Source organism: Melanostigma gelatinosum (assembly GCF_949748355.1).
Source record: "Melanostigma gelatinosum genome assembly, chromosome: 9".
NCBI classification, from domain to species: Eukaryota; Metazoa; Chordata; class Actinopteri; order Perciformes; family Zoarcidae; genus Melanostigma; species Melanostigma gelatinosum.
This window is the reverse complement of record NC_136642.1, coordinates 12,747,479-12,771,529: the sequence shown is the minus strand read 5'-3', so window position 1 is coordinate 12,771,529 and position 24,051 is coordinate 12,747,479. Positions and strand designations below refer to the sequence as shown.

At 39.7% G+C, this 24,051-nt stretch overlaps 2 protein-coding genes across 2 annotated transcripts; one reads left to right on the top strand and one right to left on the bottom strand.

Moving 5' to 3' along the window:
* Nucleotides 1-4,753: 4,753 nt before the first annotated feature.
* LOC306782736 (metalloreductase STEAP4-like) lies at nt 4,754-11,679 on the top strand (the record flags this gene model as incomplete). Its single annotated transcript, XM_079276178.1, has 9 exons — nt 4,754-4,942; nt 5,070-5,177; nt 6,829-6,899; nt 7,344-7,428; nt 8,987-9,265; nt 9,355-9,449; nt 9,556-9,709; nt 9,806-9,976; nt 11,422-11,679. The coding sequence occupies 9 exons, from the start codon at nt 4,754-4,756 to the stop codon at nt 11,677-11,679; spliced, it is 1,410 nt and encodes a 469-aa protein (XP_079132304.1).
* A 9,836-nt stretch (nt 11,680-21,515) lies between these two features.
* On the bottom strand, nt 21,516-23,580 carry LOC306782735 (C-reactive protein-like; the record flags this gene model as incomplete). Its single annotated transcript, XM_079276177.1, has 5 exons — nt 23,445-23,580; nt 23,300-23,354; nt 22,276-22,378; nt 21,885-22,182; nt 21,516-21,734 (listed from the first exon to the last, which is right to left on the bottom strand). The coding sequence occupies exons 2-5, from the start codon at nt 23,352-23,354 to the stop codon at nt 21,516-21,518; spliced, it is 675 nt and encodes a 224-aa protein (XP_079132303.1). The 5' UTR covers nt 23,445-23,580.
* Between the last annotated feature and the right edge of the window lie 471 nt (nt 23,581-24,051).

Sequence of the window (24,051 nt, the reverse complement as noted above, 5' to 3'; positions counted from 1 at the left end):
CTCACACATATTTGCAGATCTACACGTCACACACACACACACACACACACACATACAGCTTTATTTCAAACAGCTGTTTCTCAAGTATTATCGGGCTGACCTATTGTCAGTCCAAATTATATAATAATGCACAGATTCAATACCAATTATTCAAAGATATGTTTTCCGTTAAAATGTGATGTACTATATGTACTGCAGGTGAAATATTTCAACGGCAGAATCAGACACACACACACACTGAATGTTACACCCAATCGTCATTTTTATTTTTTTAAATAAGTGTCTGTTTGTTATCGCTGTTAGCAAACCATCTGCTGTTCAGGAATGTTCAGCACAATAGAACATAATAGAATCACATAGAATGGCAAACCTTACAGATTAGCTGACAATGAAGAATTCTCTTTCGCTATTAAAAAAACACTCATGAGACAGCGAAATGCACAATAAACTGGTGTGTCTTATCAGCGCTCACAGTATGTATTGTTGTATTTTCTTCAGAAAAGCACGGCACACAGGATGGTTCTGAAATAATGAAAATATTCTTCTTTTTTTGCAATAATGGAGAAATTTAAGTAACGAAGCTTTTACATCACAATACACCTCAATTCAAAGCAAATCCCTGGAAATCATGTTTCTCCCTGAATAACTACATCCAGAGGTAGACGGGTGCACAGACAAACTAACAGACGGATAAACAGACAGGCAGAGAGACAGCTAAAGACACACACACACGCACTGTCTATGAAGAGAAACATCACAAGCAGGAATTGCAGGTTGCCAACATCTTGAAAGTCAACTCTTTACTGTGGTCTGTGAGAATTCCCCACAAAACATAGTTCTATGGATGTAAGAAGAGAGATGTCTGCTCTGAAATCATCAACACAAAACATGAAATAACCCACAGTCAGAACTGATGTTCACCATATTTCATATATTCCTATTCCTTCATGTATTCATAAAACCAAAGGTAAGTTGTAGAAAAGGCAATTTCAGGCAAAGCTATTCTTTGTGAAAGGTACACACACAAATGTCTGGTACCACATTCTAATAAAAAAGTAATATGGTGTCGCGGAACCGGGGATCAAACCACCGGTCCTCTGATTGAAGGAGGACCCGCTCTAACACTGAGCCACAGTCGCCCTTATGTCTTTATCTGTGATGTGTGTGAGTGTGTGTCTGTGTGTGTGAAGGCAATTAAATCCAGCACGGCAATAGCAGACTCACTCCGCCAGTAAACAATAAACAGATATCCATGAGAGAGACAGGTACATAGGGACTGAAACGACAGACAAGACCTCATGTTAAACTTAGTAACCATGCAACTAACTTACTGGCCTGCTGCAGGCTCGTAATTATTTTTCACCAATCATGGGTGTGTGCGAGTCGCCTCATTGTGCCATTGTATCCCAGAAGGGGAATGAGAACAAATGGCACCCCCCCCTTGTTAGGAGAATTTTTCCTCCTTGTTAACTACAGATTTGGTGTGAAAAGGTAGCCGAGATAGAAACAACAATTTAGCTAATCACCATTAATCACCGTACTGCTCATTAAATTCGTGCAAATTGCAAGCTGCCTACCCTATACTCTCCTCTTCCTTCACCCTTACTGCTGTAAAATTATAGAGCAGGAAAATTGCATCTCTGATGAGTCCGAGGTTTTCATCCTTGTAGAATTAGACTTCTGTGTCAGCTTTTTCCTACCTTGTCAGCTCTTTCACTCGACTGGAGGTAAGGCTGAGGAGATGAGGCGAAACAATTCTTTAGGCCTATTTCAGCCTAATAATGGGCTGCCGATTTCCCTGCAGTCACGGGGGGCGGACGCATGCTATTTGTAGACCACAGCTGTTCGTCAAAGATATGATTAAATAGAATGACACAGATACATCAGAGATTTTCATCTCAACTCTCACAGCATGGCAATCAAAATGGTTCTGTTCAGTTTCATCCATCTTAGATCACACAAAGAGTGACGTGGAGTGGAAGAGGGAAGGAAGAAGTCAGATGAGGCAAACAGATTGTCAAAGCTTGCTTTCCAGGAGAGGATAAGACAATCCCATGCAAGCATTATCTTTGTCGAGATATTGTCAAAGCGTCAGAATCCCCCTGAAATAAGCAATATAATTCAGCAGCGATGTGTGTCGGACGAAAGAGGAAAATCTCTAAATCTGCAGTTTCATGCAGCTCCTCCCCACCTCTGATTTCTGCCGCTTGGCTCGCCAGATAAGAGTCCGAACTTCAAACGTGCAGTCGATGCTGATCCTGTTAAAGCAGAGATAGAGGACGAGGCTCTCTGAGTTAGGACATGTTTCGATGTGGTATGTATTCCTGCTGTGGAGATGGCGATAATGTGACATTGAGTATAAACTCACACACACACATACAGTTTCTTTACACCGAGCATACAAAACACATACAGCATGTTCCATATGCATATGATCGGTTAATGTATCGCATCAGCCCTAATTCAGCAATTTCATCAAAGGCAAACATCTGCAGAAATAGGTTGCATTTCCATCCAAACTGTTTCCGATTCTCCTTAAACCTATTCTAAGTGTTTCATAATGAACATCCCAGGCGTGTCTGTCTGGAAAGCTGGTAATGGAATATTTATAGAATATTTCTGGGAATACATTTGGGAAACTCTGGTTCTAACAAGCCTCTTTGTTCTACAGAGGCACAACTTCAGCTTTCCTAAGTTGCATCTCTCCTTTTTGTCTCTTTTTCTGTGTTTCACTCTCTCTGCTATTCTCTCTCTGGTTCTGTCGTTGTGTCTCATTGTATATACAGTATCTCTCTCTGTGCCTTGATACCTTTCTCTCTGTCTACTTTTTCATCAACCTCAAAACCTGAGCTCAGTCAGAACCTCAATCTGAACCTCATACCTAATGCATTACAGTAGCCATCATACAACAGAAATCCCGCAGAACTCATCTATCCTGCAGGCTTTTCCTTGTCCATTGTAGCAGCATTGAACTGCATATGCATGCTGTAACTGTCTTTAATAACTGTGCCTCATATCATTCTTTGTGCCTTCTGACAGCTGGAAGCAGCTGGAAACTTCCAAATAATTGCCCTTGGGAATTGAACCTCATCCTCACAGCAGTTCACGCTTGCAGTGCAGTGCAGTGCTGTCGGTGTGAGTTGCAAATTCGTTTTTTGTCTCTTAAACTAGCAGAATAAATGTTTAATGTGCACTATTGCAAGGTTGCATGTTCTTTCAGTAATGCACTGTAGGCTGATCCAACACAACACTGACACAATTTGAGCTCAGTTTCTCACATGAGCTGTAATCTGTACTCCACCCTGACATTTATAAAATGGCGGTTCAGCATGTGTTTGATGTAAACATGTCCCAGAGCGCATTCCCTGTTAAATGTCGCAAGATGTTTTCGGATAAGCACAAACCACTTGCGTGTATGTGTTTGTGTCTAGGTGTGTGTGTGTGTGTGTGTGTGTGTGTGTGTGTGTGTGTGTGTGTGTGTGTGTGTGTGTGTGTGTGTGTGGGCCATAAGGGATGTCCCCAGTGGTTCACGTGCCTCTGGTACCTGTATTATTAAAACCTTTAGTAGGTGTCGCCAAATCAACCACATTTGAAAACCGAAGGATTAGAGCAAGCATCCAAAGAAGTGTCCTTTAAAAGCGTTACCTGTGTGTCTCTGTGTGTGTAGGAGAAGGGGGTTGATAACCTTGAGATCAAAGAGGCATTCTTTTGATTTTACCCTGTTCTGTTAAAGAAACAGATTAGTGGAAAATATAACAGCTTTACTTGAATTTACTCAATGATTTCAATCGTTGTTAATTCAGAGACAGATTGGAAAAGAGAGGCCGGGAAGCACGAGGGGTCGAGTGAGAGCGTGAAGAGCAAAAGGGAGAAAGAAAGGCAGAGAGAGTGACTTTTAGGCAGATAGAGAGGGAAGAGAAGAAGAAAGGGAAGATGTCCCGGAGGCAGAGCGAGTAAATGAGTCATCGGACTGGATCTGCTATCAGGTCTATTCTAACAGCGCTACAGTGCCTTAAAGGTGAGGCATAAAATGATTTCGCATTTTGCTGCGATATCCCCCAAGGTAGACATTAATGCTCTAGTTATGGACTTGACTGTAAAAGCTCCCGAGGCTTTTTTCTATCAAATGTAAAAGTTAAATTCTGGCTGAACCAGATATGCCCTCTAAAATGGTCTGTGTTTCTAAGAAGAGATTAAATGTGAAATGTGAGATGATAGTTGCATCGGCAGATTCAACTGATTTACAGTTTAAAGTCCTGCTGTATCAATCAATCTCTTGACTGCACATAATAAAAAGATAAAAAAGTACACTCTTAAATGTAGTGCAGTGACACATCATTATATGATGCATGCTCGCACACTCCTACACATGTGATCTCAGGAGTTGATTGCAGGTGTTCCTTATTGTTACATCCCACCTATCACCTGTTTGAGAGGTTACTGGGTGCAACTTGTAGATTGTTAACATGTAGATTCCCTGATTTGGAGGAACTAAGAAATATGTTCCAGTTCCAGGAACTACTTTTTAAATTGCCCCCATCTCCCACACACACACACACACACACACACACACACACACACCCACAAACACACTTTTACAGCGGGTTAAAAATCCCACAGTGTTGTGCAAACTCAAAGAGGGAGAGGCAGTGTACAGGTCAGATTCCACAGTAATATAACTACACAGCAGGACACATTGACCATCCAAACTCAGAGGGGGAACATAACAGTGGTGAATAGACTGTTGGAGATGATGAAGCCAGAGAGTGTGTTGCTGCATCCTCTGGGCACAGCAGCTGCCCCTGTGCCAGAGATGCTGTGCATCTTCGGGACGGGGGACTTAGGGCGCTCTCTGGGCCAGCGTTTGCTTCAGTCTGGCTACAGGGTGGTGTACGGCAGCCGCAGACCTCACAGCTGTGGCCCCTTGCCTCAGGGAGCTCAGGTACTGCACATGGCTTAACATAGCACTTTTAGTCTGTCAAAATGTACAAAAAAAGGTGTGTGTGTGTGTGTGTGTGCAGCTCAAATGTTTCTGTCTCTCAATGTCTTGATGTATGTGTTGTGTACAGGTGATGAGCCACGCAGCAGCAGCCCAATCTGCCAGTCTGATCTTCATTTGTGTTCACAGAGAACACTACGCCTTCCTGGAGACAATGGCTTCTCATCTTAAAGAAAAGGTGAATCAAGGTTTGATGTTAGAATCAATCAATCAATCAACAATACGGTAATCCTAAGTAGTTACTAAAGGGAAAGAATCAGGAAGTAATAGTTAATTACAAATAGCAATTAAAAAAGTAGTTCCTGTTGCTGAATCAAGGAATATCCTCAATGAACTGGAACATATTTCTTAATTCCTCCAAATCAGGGAATCTACATGTTAACAATCTACAAGTTGCACCCAGTAACCTCTCAAACAGGTGATAGGTGGGATGTAACCATAAGTAACCAATGCTGTGCACAGCACATAGCAGTACTATATTTGTGCCCCCTTGCTGAAACGGAAGGTCATTTAAGATGCCTTTTTTCTGAGAAACAGCTCACAGTGATGGACTACTTCTTTTGAAGGGACACAAAATAGTAACTAATACGAAGACAGTATAAGAGGCAGTGATACGTTTTTGGTGCTACGATCCGATATGAAGCGAGTAAGTGGTCCTTAAAACATTGACTTTTGAGTAGTTCCACCGAAGAATAATAATTTTCCCACAGACTGTTTCGTATGAATACTTTTTAGAGGCATGAAGAGGTTCAAGTGTCCAGTTTTCAACAAGAAACCAGCAATGACTAGTCAGAAAAATGCAGTGGGCGTATGTTTTCCCTCTAAATCATTTTGAGACCCCTCAAGAGTATCTTGTGATCCCTCGGAGGGGGAGAACCACTGAAGTAAATGATGAGCGTTCAGATTCACGGGTAGGAACTAACATTGTATTTGTTCTCAAGTAATCTACCATTAGCCACAATATAATCCATGATTCAGAGTTAGTGAAACATATTAGCTATTAATGCCCATTTCATTCACGATTTATTCGTTACATATATCTCAGCAACTGTTCTGGACTTTGTGTACAGTGTTGTAACATACATTAGCCTCTAAGTGTTAGGGCCGTTACTCTTTGATCATCATAACATTTGTGAACATGATTTCCCTGTAGCACAAGCTTTTTATTGTTTTTACGTCACTTGCTACTGGGTTCACTTCTCATTGTGTCGGCAGAATGAAGAGGCCAAGGGCAAGGAATGTAGCTCAAGCAAGATCTTTTTCAGCACTACAAAACGTTATAAGCCTTTAATAACCTTTAATATACCGTACACATGGCAATTTCAAGAGAGCCTCACATGCCAAAATAAAGATTTAAAGATTTAATCATTGCACAAAATATAATCAGTAATTTTTATGGGGTGAAATAAAATAAAATAGGATGTACCTCACTGAAAATAAGATATGCAAAAGTAATGCAGATAAGGCAATATATAATGGAAAATAAAACAATATGACAATATAAAAATCAAATCACAATCAGACTCAAATCAGAAATGACAGTCTTTCTAATTACTGATGGTGGAACAGTTTGTACTCCACTTTACTCCGTTACATGATGTGAATACAGTAACGTCTTTGTCCGTAAAGCAATACCGCTGACACGACTTCATCAGCATTTTTTTCTTTTTGTTCACACCTTTATCATACTTTCTGGATAGCTCAACATGCTCCCGTTATTGTAATAGGAATATGTATGAGACAGGATAAGAGTTAATTGAATTGATTAAAAAAACAAAAAATGTCTTTTGTCTTCTGCACTCTGTCGATGCTGATGGGTTGATTACAAGGTTCTGGTGGACCTCAGTAACAACCTGAAGAAAAACTTGTACCCAGAAGCCAATGCCGCCTACCTGCAGAGGTAACAGACTCCTGTGAAAGCGAATTAAAGAAACAAAGGATGTCTCAATCATAAAGACACTGTGCATGTAAAAGCTCCCATCCTCATAAGTATAATGTTTTATAAATGGAGCTAACTTTTCTGCAGATAAATATAGGTTTAATGTCAACAATCATTTCGCAACAGTAAGTGCCACTTTCTTTTCAAATAGTGGCAGTCTTTTTTTTACAAGGAAAGTGCTGCTAAAAACCACTTAGAGCATGAGACATCAAAACTCTCAACTGAATCCAAAAGAAATGAAGAGAAATTGCGGGGTTGCAGCTCCCTTGGCAGGACGGCCTGCTGTGTGTCTATTCATTTGAAGTGGAAACATTGATTCTCACCATTTTCAGGCCCTTCTTTTCCTGTTTGTGTATTTGTAGATAGAAACAATAGCAGCTAAAGTCCTTGCTGTGTGTTCCACAGACTGGTCCCTGGAGCTGCTGTGGTGAAAGGGCTTAACACGCTGTCTGCCTGGGCCTTGCAGAATGGACTTCTGGCAGGAAAACAGGTGAGAGAGGAGGGGAAGTGAGGAGTCTTGTTGAAAGACCGCAGTGGGATCAAGCCAGGACGCTCCCGAGCCTTAAGGAAGGCTTTGGTTGACTAAAGATACAAAGAGCAGTTACAGAGATTACCAACTTGATCTTTTCATGATGTTTCATTTCTTACCATGCAACAATAACTACTTTTAACATTTCCTGGAACACATTAGAAATATCTTAGGCTTGTTAATGACAGGAGGCGAATGCTTTACCAAAAACCACAACAAAAGTTAGGAAGGGAATTGATTTCATTTTTGTTGATGCAGATGATTGATTTTGCCGTCTTTCCATAACAATGCAAGAGAAAACGAGGACAGTGCTTGTACGAACACACAAACAAACAAACAAACAAACACACTTAATGATGTTACAGAGTAGAAAGACCATTGTTTATTGCAGCTTCCGTTTCACAGCCACAAAGAGAAACACAAACATGCTGAAACCTCTGGAGACCTGAATCTCCCTTGAATCCTCTTCAACACACACACACACACACACACACACACACACACACACACACACACACACACACACACACACACACACACACACACACACACACACACACACACACACACACCACTGCAGTGCTCTATTTTCTTTGAAAACAGGTAGCTGTGAGAGAACAGGAGTGTCTGAATGTGTGTCTTTATCAGTGCACGTGTAGGTGCAGTGTATATGCACACACACATGCTTGTAAGTGTGTGCCATTCGTTGTCCAGCAATTTGATTAGATCCACAGCGGGGCTGTGCCTCTGTCACATTTACATTCAGATGAAGATTTAGTCTGTCGGCCATCCCCTGCTGTTACTGGTGCAGTAATGTAGGGAAACATGGCTGGCTGCCCGGTCCACTTATACACACACCTGGGGGAAGACTGCTGAATCCCACTGACTCCACATGCCTGTCAAACTGCTCTCTCTCTCTCTCTCTCTCTCTCTCTCTCTCTCTCTCTCTCTCTCCCTTTGTAGAATACCCCCCCACCCCCTTTACGAACAAGTTAATCGTCTTATCACAGAGCTGTGAGTGTGGTACTAACCTTCATGGTGAAGATCTAGCAATAGGATGACATATTGAGCAGTGTAGCTATATATATATATATATAGCATGTGTCATTGTCATACACTTGCAGGGGCTTCATCTCAAAATGACTGAAACAGCACAGCGGAGATCAACAGAAGAAGGTTAATTCTGTAGACAGACACTGTAGATACACGGTGCAGTCATGCGCTATATACTCCAAACAGGGCTGGTGAGTCATCTAACAATAATCTTAGAGTGATTATTAGCAACTAAAAAACAAAAGCTGAGCAGAATGCAGCAATACAATAATATTTCTATTTTTGTTGTTATTCTGAGGCATTAGTTGTTGTGTGGGTGATGGGGGATGTATTAAGGTAAAGTGATATATATCTATATATATGTATATATATATATACATATATATATATGTATAGTAAATCACCAACCTTTTTCTTTAAACGGCCGCAGCACATTTTGAGAATTACCCACACCTCCATGCTACAGGTGTACCTGTGTGGGAACAGTGCAGAAGCGAAGCAGGCAGTAGCAGAGATGTCCACTAAGCTCGGCCTCACTGTCCTGGATAAAGGGTCTCTGTCAGCAGCCAGAGAGCTGGAGGACTTCCCCCTGCAGCTTTTCCCAGAGTGGAGGCTCCCGCTACGTGTGGCCGTTGGCCTCATCGCCTTCTTCTTCTTCTATCTGCTCATTAGAGATGTCATCTACGCTTATGTTGAACAGGGGAAAGACATCTCCTTCAGGATTATGGTGGCCCTGGGCAATAAGGTAAAGATTTGCCCCCGTCTGGTTAAATGTTCTGTAGATGGTATTTTGTGTTTTAAAAGGATGTGTTCTGTTCATTCGTCATCTTTCAGGTGTTTCCCATTGTGTCTCTCATCATGTTGTCTCTGTGTTACCTGCCTGGTGTCATAGCTGCCTTCCTTCAGCTCTACAGAGGTACCAAGTACAGGTCAGACATCAAACCATCACAAAAATATCCACTACCTGTGCAATTTATTGTAAAAAATAAAAGGTGTTTAATTATTTAAGGCTTAGCTCAGTTTTGCATGTTCCAGACGCTTCCCTGATTGGCTGAGCCGCTGGATGCTGTGTAGGAAGCAGATGGGTCTGATTGCACTGGGCCTTGCTTTTCTCCACACCATCTATACATTCGTCACTCCTACTCGCTATTCTGTCAGACACGAACTCATCTCGCTTGTGGTGGATGAGGTACGGGGCAGGCTGGGTCAAACCTCGTAGTGTTTCTACAATCCTGAACATAGAAAGCTAACCTTACTTACAGTACTGTCTCTCTGTCTCCCTCAGATGAAGAACAATAAAACTACCCCGTTTTACTTTGATAAGACGGAGGCATGGGGCCAAGACTCATTCTATGTGCTGGGAATCCTGGGCTTCTTTCTTTATGTCCTGCTAGGACTAACGTCCCTGCCCTCGGTGGGAGGCTCTCTCAGCTGGAGAGAGTTCAGCTTCATTCAGGTCAGAGCTCACATACAGTCCTTTACGTGCATGTGATTGTGTTCGCGTGTGGGTGGGTGTGCTTGCGTTCACCTTAAGACCTCAGATGTTATGTCAGTCATGTGCAGTAAAAAACTTATTTTAGTGAGTGGGCTGTGATAATCTATATTTGGAGTTTCCAAGATTTCACCAGAGTTATTAAAGTGTTGTAAAAGCAATATGTCACTGGCAGTCATATCCCCGAAGGCTAGTTAACTAACTGCCTAACACAGGCTGACTTTAGCCCGTGACTTTAGGATCTTAAATGTTAAGTTATTCATTAAATAGAATTATGATACCTGGTATAATCCTCAGGGAGGAGATTGTTAATACAGGTCACAGGACCATTTGTGTAAAGGTCAGGTCCATAGATAGACCTCAGATAGGGAATAAGACTCAGAGATAGAGCTCTAGGTCAAGATGATTCTTATAATCTGGTGAGAGAAATTATGAAAAACATTTAACAAATGGTATCAATTTTCATGAAATGTTTTTCTTTTCAGAGGTTGTCAACCAAGGAATGTAAATGAATGAATGTCAATGCTCACAGCAGAGGGATTTGCTGTTGTAAATGGGTTGAAGAAGATGCTTGATTATCATTATAGGGGCACCGTTCATTGCTGCACTTCATTAATATGAATGTTTCCTTATTGTGCTGTTTACTCTAAGTCACTGTGGATGAGAACATCAACAGCCAAATGCTAAACATGTAAATGAAAGCACATTATCCAAGTAATTAACAATAACGGAGCCTCAAAGGCCACTAGTGCTGCAAAATCAATTACACTGGATTTATATTAAATTCATATTTTTCAGAAGCATACCACAGAAATGTTCAGTGTGTGACAGGTTTCTTTCTATTCATAAAATCACTGTTACTGTTGTTTCAATTGAACAAAAACTAATTTAATTTTGAACAGAAAAAAAGATTTTTGTCATGCAATGTGTGTTATGTGTGTATAAAATGCTTAGAGGAATAGTGTAATCTTTCAGAAAAAAATGTTGTGTGTCCTCTAAATATGAATAACACCTGCAGTCGGTTAGCTTAGCTTAGCATAAAGACTAACCCACAAGCTAACTTGGATCGGTGCAACGTTCTCAAATTCCTTCCACAAGCATCTCTAAAGCTCATGTTGTATCTTGCTTGTCTGTAGGAAAACCAAAGAGTATGAGGTTATGTGCTGGAATATCCCTTCTGAGATAAAACGCATGATTTAGTGAGCTTTAGAGGTGCTGGTAAGTTGATTTTGTTAGCTTTGGAAAGAGACAGGCATCTGTTTCCTTTGTGCTAACCTAAGCCAACCAGCTGCTGGCCATGACTATATATTTGCTGTGCAGACGTGAGAGCGGTATACTGAATAAGCGTGTTTCCTAAAATATCTCACTGCTCTTTTTAACATTTCCATTCCATGTGATTTGTTTCCCAGTCTAAGCTGGGCCACCTGACCCTGATCATATGCACAACGCATGGCTACATTTACGGCTGGAACAAATTCCTTCAACCCTCTACCTACAAATGGTACACTCCTCCTGGCTACATGCTCTGTCTGATTGTGCCTTCTGTGGTGCTGGTGCTGAAGGCACTGGTCCTCCTCCCCTGCGTGGATCGAACCTTAACCCGCATTCGACAAGGCTGGGAGAGGACGCAGCCAGACGAGGAGATGGTTAAGGCCACCAACCTGTGAACTCTGACCTCTGAAGTCATCTGAGATGCTGGTTATTGAACGTCTATGTCAGTTGTTATTTGAGGTTAAAATAAATCCTAAACTGGTCATAACTACAGTATACATTTCAAATAGTATAAGAATACTGATGATCATAAATTTAAAAAAAAAACTTCACAACTTAACTTATTCATTTTCTCAAATGTACTGTTTGGGTGGGGGGGGGGGAATCTCTTATTATTCAGGTTGGTGTGTAGAGTGAGTAATATCAAAACATATCCAAAGATAATTTCGTCCATGCTCAGTTGGTGCATGATTGTGTACTTTGATCAGTCGGCAATGCCTCCTCCTCTCTATTGTTCAATAGCCAAACAAAACAAAAAGGTAGAGTGTATTTCAGCCAAATGAACAGGTCTCTCTGGATTTAAATGTTTTTAATGTCTATTTCCTATGAGCTTTGAAAAAAAGCAACTGATTTCATGTTTGTGCTGTATCTTTTTCACAGAATGTGAAGAAAAATTGATTGATATCCCCCGCTGACCCATTGTTTTGATAAATGTAGGCAACAATTTCCGCTTTCCTCTCTCCCCTCCCTTCAAGTTGTGCGATTGTATCCCTGAGGTTGCTTTCTTTTCAGGATGTTATTGATCTCCCTGTTTTCTAACACAAATACCTTGCTTCCCAAACCTGCTTTCCTCTTAAGGGCATGCAAGTGTGCACACTTACACACGATGCTTGCACATATACACTGTGAAGGAGAGTAAGGTTAAGCCAAAAGCAGACTCAGGAGGAAGAACATGTGTCTGTTACAGATCTAAAACAGGGTAACAGAGGGCTAAAGCAGGTCGATCATCAGGCCATGTACAAGGAGGCAGAGCAGCATCTAGGTTGCATAACAGTTTGTCAATGGCAGGTGACTTGATCAACAGATGAGCGGAGGTGGCAAAGTCAATAGTGTCGGCCTGTGGTGTGGAAGGTGTGGAACAACAAGATATGTTAGCATGTACAACACGAATCAGATGATCCAAAGTCAGAGGAGGGAAGAGAGGAGGATGGAGCAGTTGTCTCCATGACAGAGTCTTGTGCTACAAGAGAAATATTCGGTGCCTTTTTTGCCCAAAGCAGAACATTTAGTCAGAGGCATCCTGTTATCTAGCATCTAACAGCATTATCTGCAAACACAATCTGCCATCCCTTACACATTCTCCCATCGTATTGTTCTCCTATTACAAGAGAACTGCTGTTGGTTTTAGCTGATATCCTGCTGTTTGTCACTTTGTCAAGCCCCTGGGCGTCTGATACCATCGCACAAGGCACCCTTTATGAGACACATCGGGCTTTCACGTAGGTACAATGTAAATCCATCCGTCTCATTATTAGACGCTCAGAGACAATGCTCCGGGAGTCTGATGACGTAATACGCTCTCATACGGCGGTTAAAGCTGATAATGCTGTCCTGAACAACAGCGTCATTGCCGAAGTTTAGCACCCACCCTCTGGTTCCTCTGTCGGTTTCTCTGTCAGCACTTTCGGCGTTGTTAGCACTGTCTGCTGATGCCATGTTGATGCCATGTTGAGAGCTGTTGAGAGGCGAAACGGCAAGAATGTGTTGGAAACCTATGTTGCCATCCTTGAGGTTCAATTCGACAAAGGCAAAAATTAACTGCTGAAATTTTGGGTGAAGACACACACTATGGAAAATTCACCCAGGATTAATCTGTGACATGTACACTTGGATGTTAAATTAAAGGGATATAATGAAATGTGCTATGCCAAAGGTTGGAAATAGCTTGAGTAACAACATGATCTTGACATTAAATTACTTGGAATTTCTTGCTGTAAAGTTGTGTCGTTTGTTTTTTTGTGTGAAGTTGTAAAAATGATCTTTAAAAAATTCTGACAAATCAAGATACAGGTTAATCATGCCCAGGTCTTTTGCTTAGTTGTATGAAATTGCATATCTTGATTACTATCTTACATTATATCAATACAACTTTTTGTGAAGCTGTTAACATATCTCAATAGATTTGGTTTTGTCTTGTCACAGTGGTCTTCAGAAAAATCCATGGCTGTGTAAAAACGTGTTACTTGTGAACAGTCATGAAACCTAAATACACAGTTTTAAAAGGAAGAATTGTTATACTCTGTCCCAAATCTATTTATTCCATTGTTAAAACAATTTTTAATACATTTGTTGCCTTCTGTGAACTCTGAATTGTGAGTGCTCCATGTTCAAAGGAAATGTGACACTTGTCAGCTGAAATAGATTAAATAAAGGTCTTAACCTCTTTGGAAAATCTTACTGGTTTTCACTACAGATAAGAAGGCCCAACTCTAAAACGCCTCAGGATTACATTGAAGACTGTATAACTCAGCACAACATGGGGCACATGCACCGTGGACCAGGACATCAAGGGGGCAAATGGCATCCCGAGTGAGTGTCCCTCATGATCCGGTGAATTCAACTTTTACAATATTGCAAACCCTCAATCTCTCAGTCTGTTGAGGTGAAAGTTGCCCTCCATTACGTCAGCGAGCAGCTAGCATACCACAAGAGTCTTTTTCTGAGTTCTCACACAGAACATAATGCTTTATTGATTCAGCAGGAATGTCAAAAAGAGAGGCATTTAAGGTGAGTCGTGATACTGCTTCAGCTCCTATCCTGCAGCCTAATTTATTGTGGAAGTCCCTGGATGTTTGCAAGCCACCTGCAGCATCACTAGTGCCATTTCATTTGAGCAATGCAATTCATTCAGAGAAGAAAATGTGGTCAATCAAATGAGTAAATTATGAAGAAAGACTGGTTCATCTTGCTAATAAATAAATCACACATCTTGATGACTGATAAGACACCACCTAATCAAACCTGCAGACATGGGCTTACTTGTCTCTTGTTCCACACTTCACAGCAGCATGCAGTGAGAAAACAGAACAGATCAGCTCAAAACACATTCAGTAATATAGAGCTCTCTTAAAGAGCTTATGGTTGTTATGTCTGATATATTATTCACATTTTATTTGCTGTGTTGAGTGTTGAGTTTTGCTAAGTGTACATCAGTAGTTCAGCTACAGCAAGTTTATGGTCTCAGTTATACTGAGCATTCATGAAACAGACCCTTTGATATATAAAACAGGTTTAGGACAAAGAACGACAATGAGTTGGAATTATGGCATGTAAATATACAGTAGTCACAAGCCACTACTCTTAAGATCCAGGCACTGACTTCACTCCTCACATCGGTTCTGGTACAAACCATTAAATCATAAAGCATCAACTGATAAAGATACAAATTTGTAGAAAATCTAATTCCATTTTCTAAATGTTGTATAATTCATGCATGTAAAATAAGTACCCCACCCCTATCCCCAGGGGAAATGATTCCCTTTGCAGATGCTGATGCAGCAACCCAAGCAGTATCGTGTCTTCACGGGCTGACATCGTTATTGCCCATAGGACGAAGAAGACAGACATAACCTAAGTCAAGCTCTTGTAGCACCGTGGGGACACAAAACTGGATTGGGCCCCCGCCATGGTTAACCTGGTCCTGTAGTGATTGGAAAGAGTTAAGATAAAAACATTTACTTGCTGATTTTTCTTTTAAAAATCAATACTTTACAGACTTAAAACTAACACAAAATGAATCAATCTACAGACATTTCTGGAATTCTATGAACTATGTTTATCAATTAAACTCACTTGTCCGAGGATAGCAATGGATAACAAATGAATGTCCGGTTGGAATATGATAAATGTGTGTAAGTATAACATATTTTACAATACACACTAAATAAATGTATCCTGTACAGTATAAAACAAACTTAACAAATGAAAAAGAGTTGAATAAAATTATATTATAATGTTAAAATATTTGTACAACATTTAATCTCAAATGAGAAGCATAGTAGATTCACTCAGCATATGTAATTGAGACATACATTCCACATGTTTTTCCAAGTTGCAAAATATAGCTGTTTTATCCTATTAATTTTAGAAAGTGTTTGCAAATGATAAGGCGAATGACACTGTCTATATGTGTATGTATATGTGTTGTGAAATTCCCTCTTGTTTTCCCTTTGTTAATTAAGCATATATGTTTTACCTTCAGGACTTGCAGCACATGCTGTCAGCATCACCAGGAGAAGAAGAAATGCCATCTGATACAAAGACAAATAAAGAGACATTAGGGGAAATGCTAGTGTAAATCCACTAATCAAATCCTCTTGAGACGGTATTAACTACCAGTGTACACTTACACAATTGCATGACACAGTATACAGCACAATACAGATTAAAAAAGTGCAGTGACCTTAATTAATACTCTGAATGTATTTTGATCTTACCTTTGAGTCTGTGTCAGGATGTTGTGCAAAACAGTGAATAGGAGCTATATTTATACCCTCGATGCTTATGTGAATATCATATGTTACTTCCTTGTACACACCCTCATTATGCCAAATTCTCAGTAAAAGGTCATGTGGAAAACCTGCTTATCTTGTTTTCTGTACACATGGACAAAGGCAGGCCATACTGGTAAAACAGGTAATTATAATAGGAGCCACATTTTGTTTTTGTGTTTGGTGAGCATTTTTTGAAAAGGTATTTGGCTAAGGTCATTACACCTATCAACACAATAATAAGTCACAGCATCTTACAAAATGTTTCACTTTGAGATTGATGAACCAGCTACATGTAGCTCATTGAAACCATACGGTACATGCTGCTGGCAGGGCAATGAAGGGCAGCAATGAATTATCAGGTGGAGTTTTAAGGACATCAGACAATTTAAGACTATGTCAATAATCTGCAAGATCATGCTGACAGACATTAACATAGGACATTTCTTCACAAAGTTGTGTGGTCATGGATAGTCATAGAAACTCAACAATTCACCATTCCAAACCGGTCATAAAAATGACCAACAATTCCACAGCAGAATATGAATTCCCCACGGAGAAAATTACACTTAATGTGTACTCTTGTGATCAATCTTTAAAATGTAACCTTAAAATGTTTTATTTGATTTAAGATTAGATAAAGTAAACTTGTTGCTAATACTGTAGTCCATGATATTAGTGCATGCAGCCAATTCACTTGTGATTTGCAGTTAAAACATAATTCTCATTTGAAGTTGCCATGATTATTTCTTAAAATATTGGTATCACAGAGAAATGCAATATATTGACGTCCCCTCTTTGATAGGTAGACATCACTCAAAGATGCAGGTCCCCTCTTGGCAATTTCTTTCAAAAAATTAAAAAGCACATTTACAGTAATATACTGGGTAAAGACCATAAAAGTGCATTTTTCATTCAATTTAATTTTTTTTAATTGACCAGAAACACAAGTCCACATTTGATTAGAATAACATGACAGTCCACTGTTGGTAATGTAAGCGTGTATGTGTGTGAATACATGTGTGTGGGTTAGTTAAGAAAGAAAAGAAAACGCTCAAAGAAAGGCAAAGAGGATCCTCGCCGCCGCAGTAAATTACAGTAACTGTAACTTTATCACACAGTAACCCAACTGGTGAACTCAGCAGCCACTGGTCATTTAACTGATAAAATACAGTTTTGCTGAAAAATGTAAATGAAAATCAGAAAGTAGAACAAAAACTCTCAGTAAATTGACAAGCCCTGATGATGATGATGTTGATGATGATGACGATAATGATGATGTAACCAGAATATTTGTGTGCCTCGAGTTTGTCTTAGTTATATGCTATCGTATTCAGGCATTAAAATTTCAGGCCATTTTAGTGTTTTTTTTCCCTGTGGTGAAAAGCAAATCACTGGTTTGACAGGTTTGGACAACGGGGGAATTTTGAACCTATAAGAGAAAATTCCAGTCCAAGGAAAGGCCTAACTACTGAGGACAATCAGCTTGTTTGTCTTGTTCTTGCAGCCTGGTGTCAGATGGCCCGTCTTGGACTGCAAAAGAAGAAAACAAGATCAGACACATACCATTGCAATTACAGTACGTACGCATTGGATGATTTAAAAAGCACAGCTATAATTAATGTGTCAATGTGACAAGTTTATTTCTAGTGGTTTGCCTAGTGGTATTTTTAAAAGGACACAGGGTACGAACAAATATTTTGGATAGTGATTCACATGCTGAGTGAATAAGTCACAGCCGAGTGTGAATAAGGTTAATGTAGAGCAGCTGGGTTCACATGTGACTCGGACTCAGTAGTGACAAGGCCGCATAGCAGGTGGGAAGGACAGGAGAAGTTAGTATGTGCAAAACAGAACTTTGTTTATAGAGATGCAGAGAAGGGAAGAGAGGAGGAGGGAGCAGCTGTCGCCATGACAGAGTCTTGTGCTACAAGAGAAATATGCAGCGTCTTTTTTGCCCAAAGCAGAACATTTAGTCAGAGGCATCCTGTTATCTAGCATCTAACAGCATTATCTGCACACACAATCTCCAATTCCTTACAGCCTCTCACGTTGTTTTGTTCTCCTATTACCAAAGAACAGCTTTTGATATTAGCCAATTTCCTGCTGTTGGGTTGTGTGTGTGTGTGTGTGAGTGCCAGTGTGAGCGTGTGTGTGTGCGTACGCTGATGTATAAATTAGATAGAGTATTCCAACATTGCCTTAGGAAAGAATTAAGATCTAGCAACATACAGAAAAACTGTGAAACAAGCTAGCTTACATTTATCATTTGCACTCATGTTTAATTTTACACCACTAGACAACCCTGAACCCCCTAATATGATTATGTATTTCCAGCTATGAAGGCTCACTTCTATATAAGCATAAATAAATAGCTGAGTACAACTTTAACAGGAACACTTGCTGCAGATTAAAGCAATCATTGTGCACTAGCTAATGGACACTGACTCAGAGATTCAACAGTCATGCTGAAGAGCAATTAACTAATTTCAGACTCATAGTTGCCTTGCATTAAATCCAGAAAACTTTATATTTACTATAAAGATATTTGTGGTAGAGATCTTCCCATTTTTGGCAAGAAGGAAAATAGTTATCCCAACTCTGTCCAACAACATCCGTTTTAAATTGCATTTTTGTTTATTCATTGCAGATGTATTTGTCCTCAGCAATATACAAATTTATGTTAAATCCCCAATTTGCTGTTTTATGAGAAGTTATGCGCCAAAGTATTTCTTCAACAGCAGCAGTTGCTGTTCCTTGGTGCAATATGAAGTGGCAATATTTTTGTGACAATATTTGGTTTACTAAATACATGCAAAACTTATCACATTCCCATCAGCCTCTGCTGTACTTTTTTGTGATAATTAACAAATATTAGCTTGACATTAACATTTAGCTCAAATAAGCACCACTCTGCCAAATAACCGCCCAACAGAAATGTTAACATGACTGCAGAATCTTTGACTTCTTTCAGATAAAGACATAGATGTACATGAGGATGGTTGGTAGTGTGAGTGGGAAGTATGGTCCTGCATGCAACTTCGCTTGACTGGCAAAAAAAGGAAAAAAATCAACCATTTCATTAGGTGATCATCTAAGGTTCTCTGCAGACAAAACATGGCAGTGAAATATTCACAAAATTGAAATCTAGTGATTCGTGTATGAACACAATTTTCTTTTGTGTTGCTCAGCACAACTCTCAAATTAAGACCGATTTGCAATCATCGGGGGAGAACCTTCTGGTAGACTGAGCACTGGCCATTTTACTGGAGGGTGGAAAAACTCAGACCAACCAGTTTGCTGTCTTCCAAGACCTTTTATAACCTGCCACCTGCTGTCGGTGGCCAATCAGGGAGAATCTCTGGAATTAGTGCCACTTTAACTCAGGTGTCAACAATCATCCCTCATTTGGAGCCCATTAATAGTCAAATGCAATTTCACAAGATATATTAATCAAAGGTACCTTCTGAAGAGGCAAAAGCGAGACATAAATATTGTTAGTGAAGTACAGAAACAAGTAAACATTCCCCTCTTTGGAACTATACTACTTTGGAATTACAAAGGGAAAAAGTAGCAACAAAGGGGAAGTGCACGACTTCTTAAAGGGTCAGGGAGGTCAGGAAATTAAAGTCCCCTTACAGAAAACCTGTGTGAGCTAAGTGAACAATAATCTCTCAAATATCACATGTTCACGGCTCATGTAAATGTTGAACAGTGAGAGAAATTTGCACCTTCCTCTACAAACCAACATGTACTCGAATCAATTTCATATTGGGAGGGAGATAATAGGCTCCATGGCAGTCAGGCTAGCTGTTTCCTTGTTACCAGTTATAGTGTGTCCAAGAGCATAAGTCAATTGCGGGTAAAAACACATTTCATGCTCTAAATGTCATGAAGAATTCACTCACTATTTGTCTGTGGAAGGTATACATGTAGATGCTAAATGGTGCTAAAACAGATGTATACAAGGTCCAGACTCTCTGTCAGTCAGTTTCTTCTCATGAGCTCAATGAGAAGCTTCAATAAAAGTGAAGTGTCTGGGTAGCTTCTTCAGAAAAATAGGTTTGGTAATTTATGTGGCCACATGGCTTTGTTAATTACCAGCCTCTTTAGCATTCTCATTATGAATGTGGATCCATGGGACAGACTAGTAGTTTTATTGATTGAGAGACTGCCAGCATCTGGCTGCACAGAATGACTCGCATGAACAATCAAAAGTCCATGTCAGAGTGTGTCTGATTTACTATCAAAGAACTGGGAAAGTGATGAAACATGGAGAAACTTTAGCCCTGTGCCAATATTCGAAGAATAGGCCCGTTCACATACAAGGGAGTGACTACAAAGTATTGCTGTCCCATTGAATGAAGATATATTTAAGTGTATAAAAAAGAGATCAGTGCAATTGATAGAAATATCAAAACTCATTTAAAGCTGCGTTTATCAATTTTTGGCCAGTGGGGTAGGGGGCAGAGACAATTTAAAACAAGCGGACAGATCCACAGCCCCTATATGATCTTCATAAAGTTGTCATGCCCAACATGTTAAAAAAAGAAAATGATTATCTCCTTACATAATCAGCAGGCATGGCGCACCATCACCGCCTTTTCGTTGTAGTCTGAAAAGAGTGTCTGTGCAGCAAGACCAAACCAAGACAATGTGGTAGGTGGGCTAAATACCTGGGTAAAGATGCAGAGTGATAAGCACTACATGTGGCCAATTGATTAACTTTTTTATTTTTCTCTTGCCTTGGATTCATATCTGATTTTGAAAAGCTAGGAAATGAAAATACACCAGGAAATAATGTTAGGGATCATAATCACACAGATTGCAGAATGACATGTAATGATGAATGGTGTATCCATGAATATATTTATTTGAAAGCTACTTTACTGCAAAAGACAGACGCCAAAGTAATCTCAGATAACCACCTGAAGCAAGAAATACTTAAGCCATCCCTGCCTGCCCAGGGTGTGGCATGCTATTGTTCCCTGTACCATATGGTTTATACACATACATTTACAGATAGTTTCATCCGGTCTCTACTAATATGAGGTATCGTAGAGCTCTGGGTGCCCACCTACAATATTCTCAACGCTGATAGGCTTTCGCGACACAGCGTCACACAAATTTTGCATCAGAGTTAAAAAAGTTCAACTTGCGAGTATTCGCGTCATGCATTAGCATCCATTCACGCCGCCCGGCGAGATTTTGCGTCTACTCGCATCCTTTTGCGTCTTTGCATAGACGTTGTATGTAATATCGTCATGCGAAAAAATCACATCGTATTTGTTGTGAACACAGCATTAGAATCCAACATTTCTGCCTCTGGACGAACATTTTTGTGTTTAACCACACAATAAAGATCACTGTGAAGACACACCTTTGTAGCAGGACTTTATTGAGAAATACTTCAAACCCACTTGATTTGTGTAACTCAAATTATTGTAGTTTTGTTTTAAAGTTTAGGAACAGGTCTTTTGTTTGTCTTCTATCAGCACTCTGCCTGTGATCTGGAACTCCAGTGCACTCCAGTTGAGCACATTCCCTGGGGTGAAGTTTAGTCCTTCCATGTACTTCTGGATCTCACAGGGGGAAAGGGTGTAGTCCCACATGTGGACATCAGACATCATGCCAATGAAACACTGCGTCAAGTCAAACCCCCCACCATGGGAATCCTGCTCCTGTAGATTACAAATGCGGTTTCAGATACAGTTAATAAAAGCTAAATTGTACAACATTTTTACTGAAATCTATACACTAGATACACACAAACTAAGAATAAATGTGTTTATTTAGAACATTTATTACGGTGCTTATGAATAAAACTGTACCTGTCCTAAGATAATAATCGTAGAGCCACTGATGTCTGATCCAGAGCTGGCAAACTTCTTAATTGAAGGTTGTCCATCAACCCACAGCTGCACCAGTCCGGAATCAGAGTCCCATGTTGTACAACTAGAGTGCCACATGTTCGACTTGTAGTCCAGCCCTTTATATAATGTCTTTACACTCTTGATATGGGGCGCAATTCCTTTATTTGCTTCGTCCCAGTAAATCAGGAAGTCATTGGAGTCACTGGGTGTGGCCAAAGAGAAAAGGGCGTGGTCTCTCTGAAGGTCTGTGAAGGACCTGTCAGCATTGAAAAGACATTATCATGCATGATACTTTTCACAGTCAGAGATACAATGGGTTGTTTTGTATATTTTCAACATTCAGTTTTACCTGTGACAGACGGTTACAGCACCAAAACCCTGTCTTGATGCGGTCAGCCTCACATGAGCGGTGTTGGTTTCTTGTGGGAAGATGAACATTTTACCTGACAGATCTGAAAGAAGAAAGGGAGGTTTTTTGTCAGCATGGATTATTATTTCCAGCCCTATGGTGTAGCAGTGTAACAGTTGACGAACTACATTTTACATTATCTTCGTTATCAATATTATACAAAGATTGTGGTGACACATGACATGATACTTTGGATGAACGTAATCTTGCACGGTATTAGAAACAGTACCATGTCAACCACTGTCTGTTGAACTCTGTCACACATATAAGCATCGCTCCGCACGCCATCATTCAGGATTCATAAGAACACTTTGAGGAAGGAAAAGACTTGCTATGGTGACAACTATGATCTCTTATACAAATAGAGACACTACATACCGTAATTAAAACTCTTTTTGATATTCCACTTAGCTTTTTGGTTTGCTTATTGTTTTGCCGGCTATCTATTTGTTTTGCACAAGTATATATAAGTATATTTAATCTTCAAATGCAGTAATGATTGAAAGTGGAAGGGGCACCAGTGTTTTCGCTGTTGAGTCAAGAAAATGTCCACAATTAAACAAATTAACAAGTTATGAAATCATTAAAACATCCAAGTTTGATCTTAAAACAAAATGGTTGTTTGTTTACTTTTCTGTTGTGTTAGATTTGTTAACCGTAATTCTTGTAATTTTGTAGAACAACTACTTGAAAATTAGATATGAAAATGGAAAATAATAAATGTATTATCTCAAATGTAGCATATGCTTAAAGTCAACATTGGTAATGTAAGTAGCGATATCTGACATATTTTGCCCAGTTCAGAAATCTGCTATTAATATACTATAAAAAAATATGCGATTTGTGTAAAAGAGTTTTGCATGACAAGTGTATAAGCAAATTTGAGGAAAAATGGCAACAAACTGTTACAAACTCCAACATTTCCTTTTGTTATTCCCTCTGTCAAACAAGGATTTATATTTACCTTGAGGAGTTGCAGCACATGCTGTCAACGTCACCAACAGCAGCAAAAACTTCATCTAATTTAAAAGGGAAAAGAGACCATGAAGACAACACTTTGATTTGCTTTTAGTACTCTATGTGCAACAAATTAATTACATCTGATTTACCTTGAACTGCTAGAATAAACAATGCAGCTGGAAAAAGTAAAAAAATGAAATAAAACAAATGGTTTTCAAATATTACAATAACTTCAAGTTCCTATATTTTGCAGTTCATCATGTGTAGAGCTTACCTTGAAATCAGAGTCTGGATGTTGTGTGCAGCATGAACAGGATCGTGAGTTTTCTGCAATCACTGCTTCCTCATTTCTATGTGCAACAAATTAATTACATCTGATTTACCTTGAACTGCTAGAATAAACAATGCAGCTGGAAAAAGTTACAAAAAATATATAAATAAAACAAAAGGTTTTCAAATATTACAATAACTTTAAATTCCTATATTTTGCAATTTGTCGTGTGTAGATCTTACCTTGAAATCAGAGTCTGGAAGTTGTGTGCAGCATGAACATGATCGTGAGTTTTCTGCAATCACTGCTCCTCATGTATGTCTACGTGTCTCTGTGTTCCTTATCTACAATATTTATTTTGGCTTCAGATTCCTGTTATGTAAAAAGCTGTTTACCGCTTTCCACTGAATCAACAGAATTTACAGTCAAAGTCCTCCTCGTGTTGAAATAGTCACCTTATGTGACTTACTGTGAGGTACTCCATG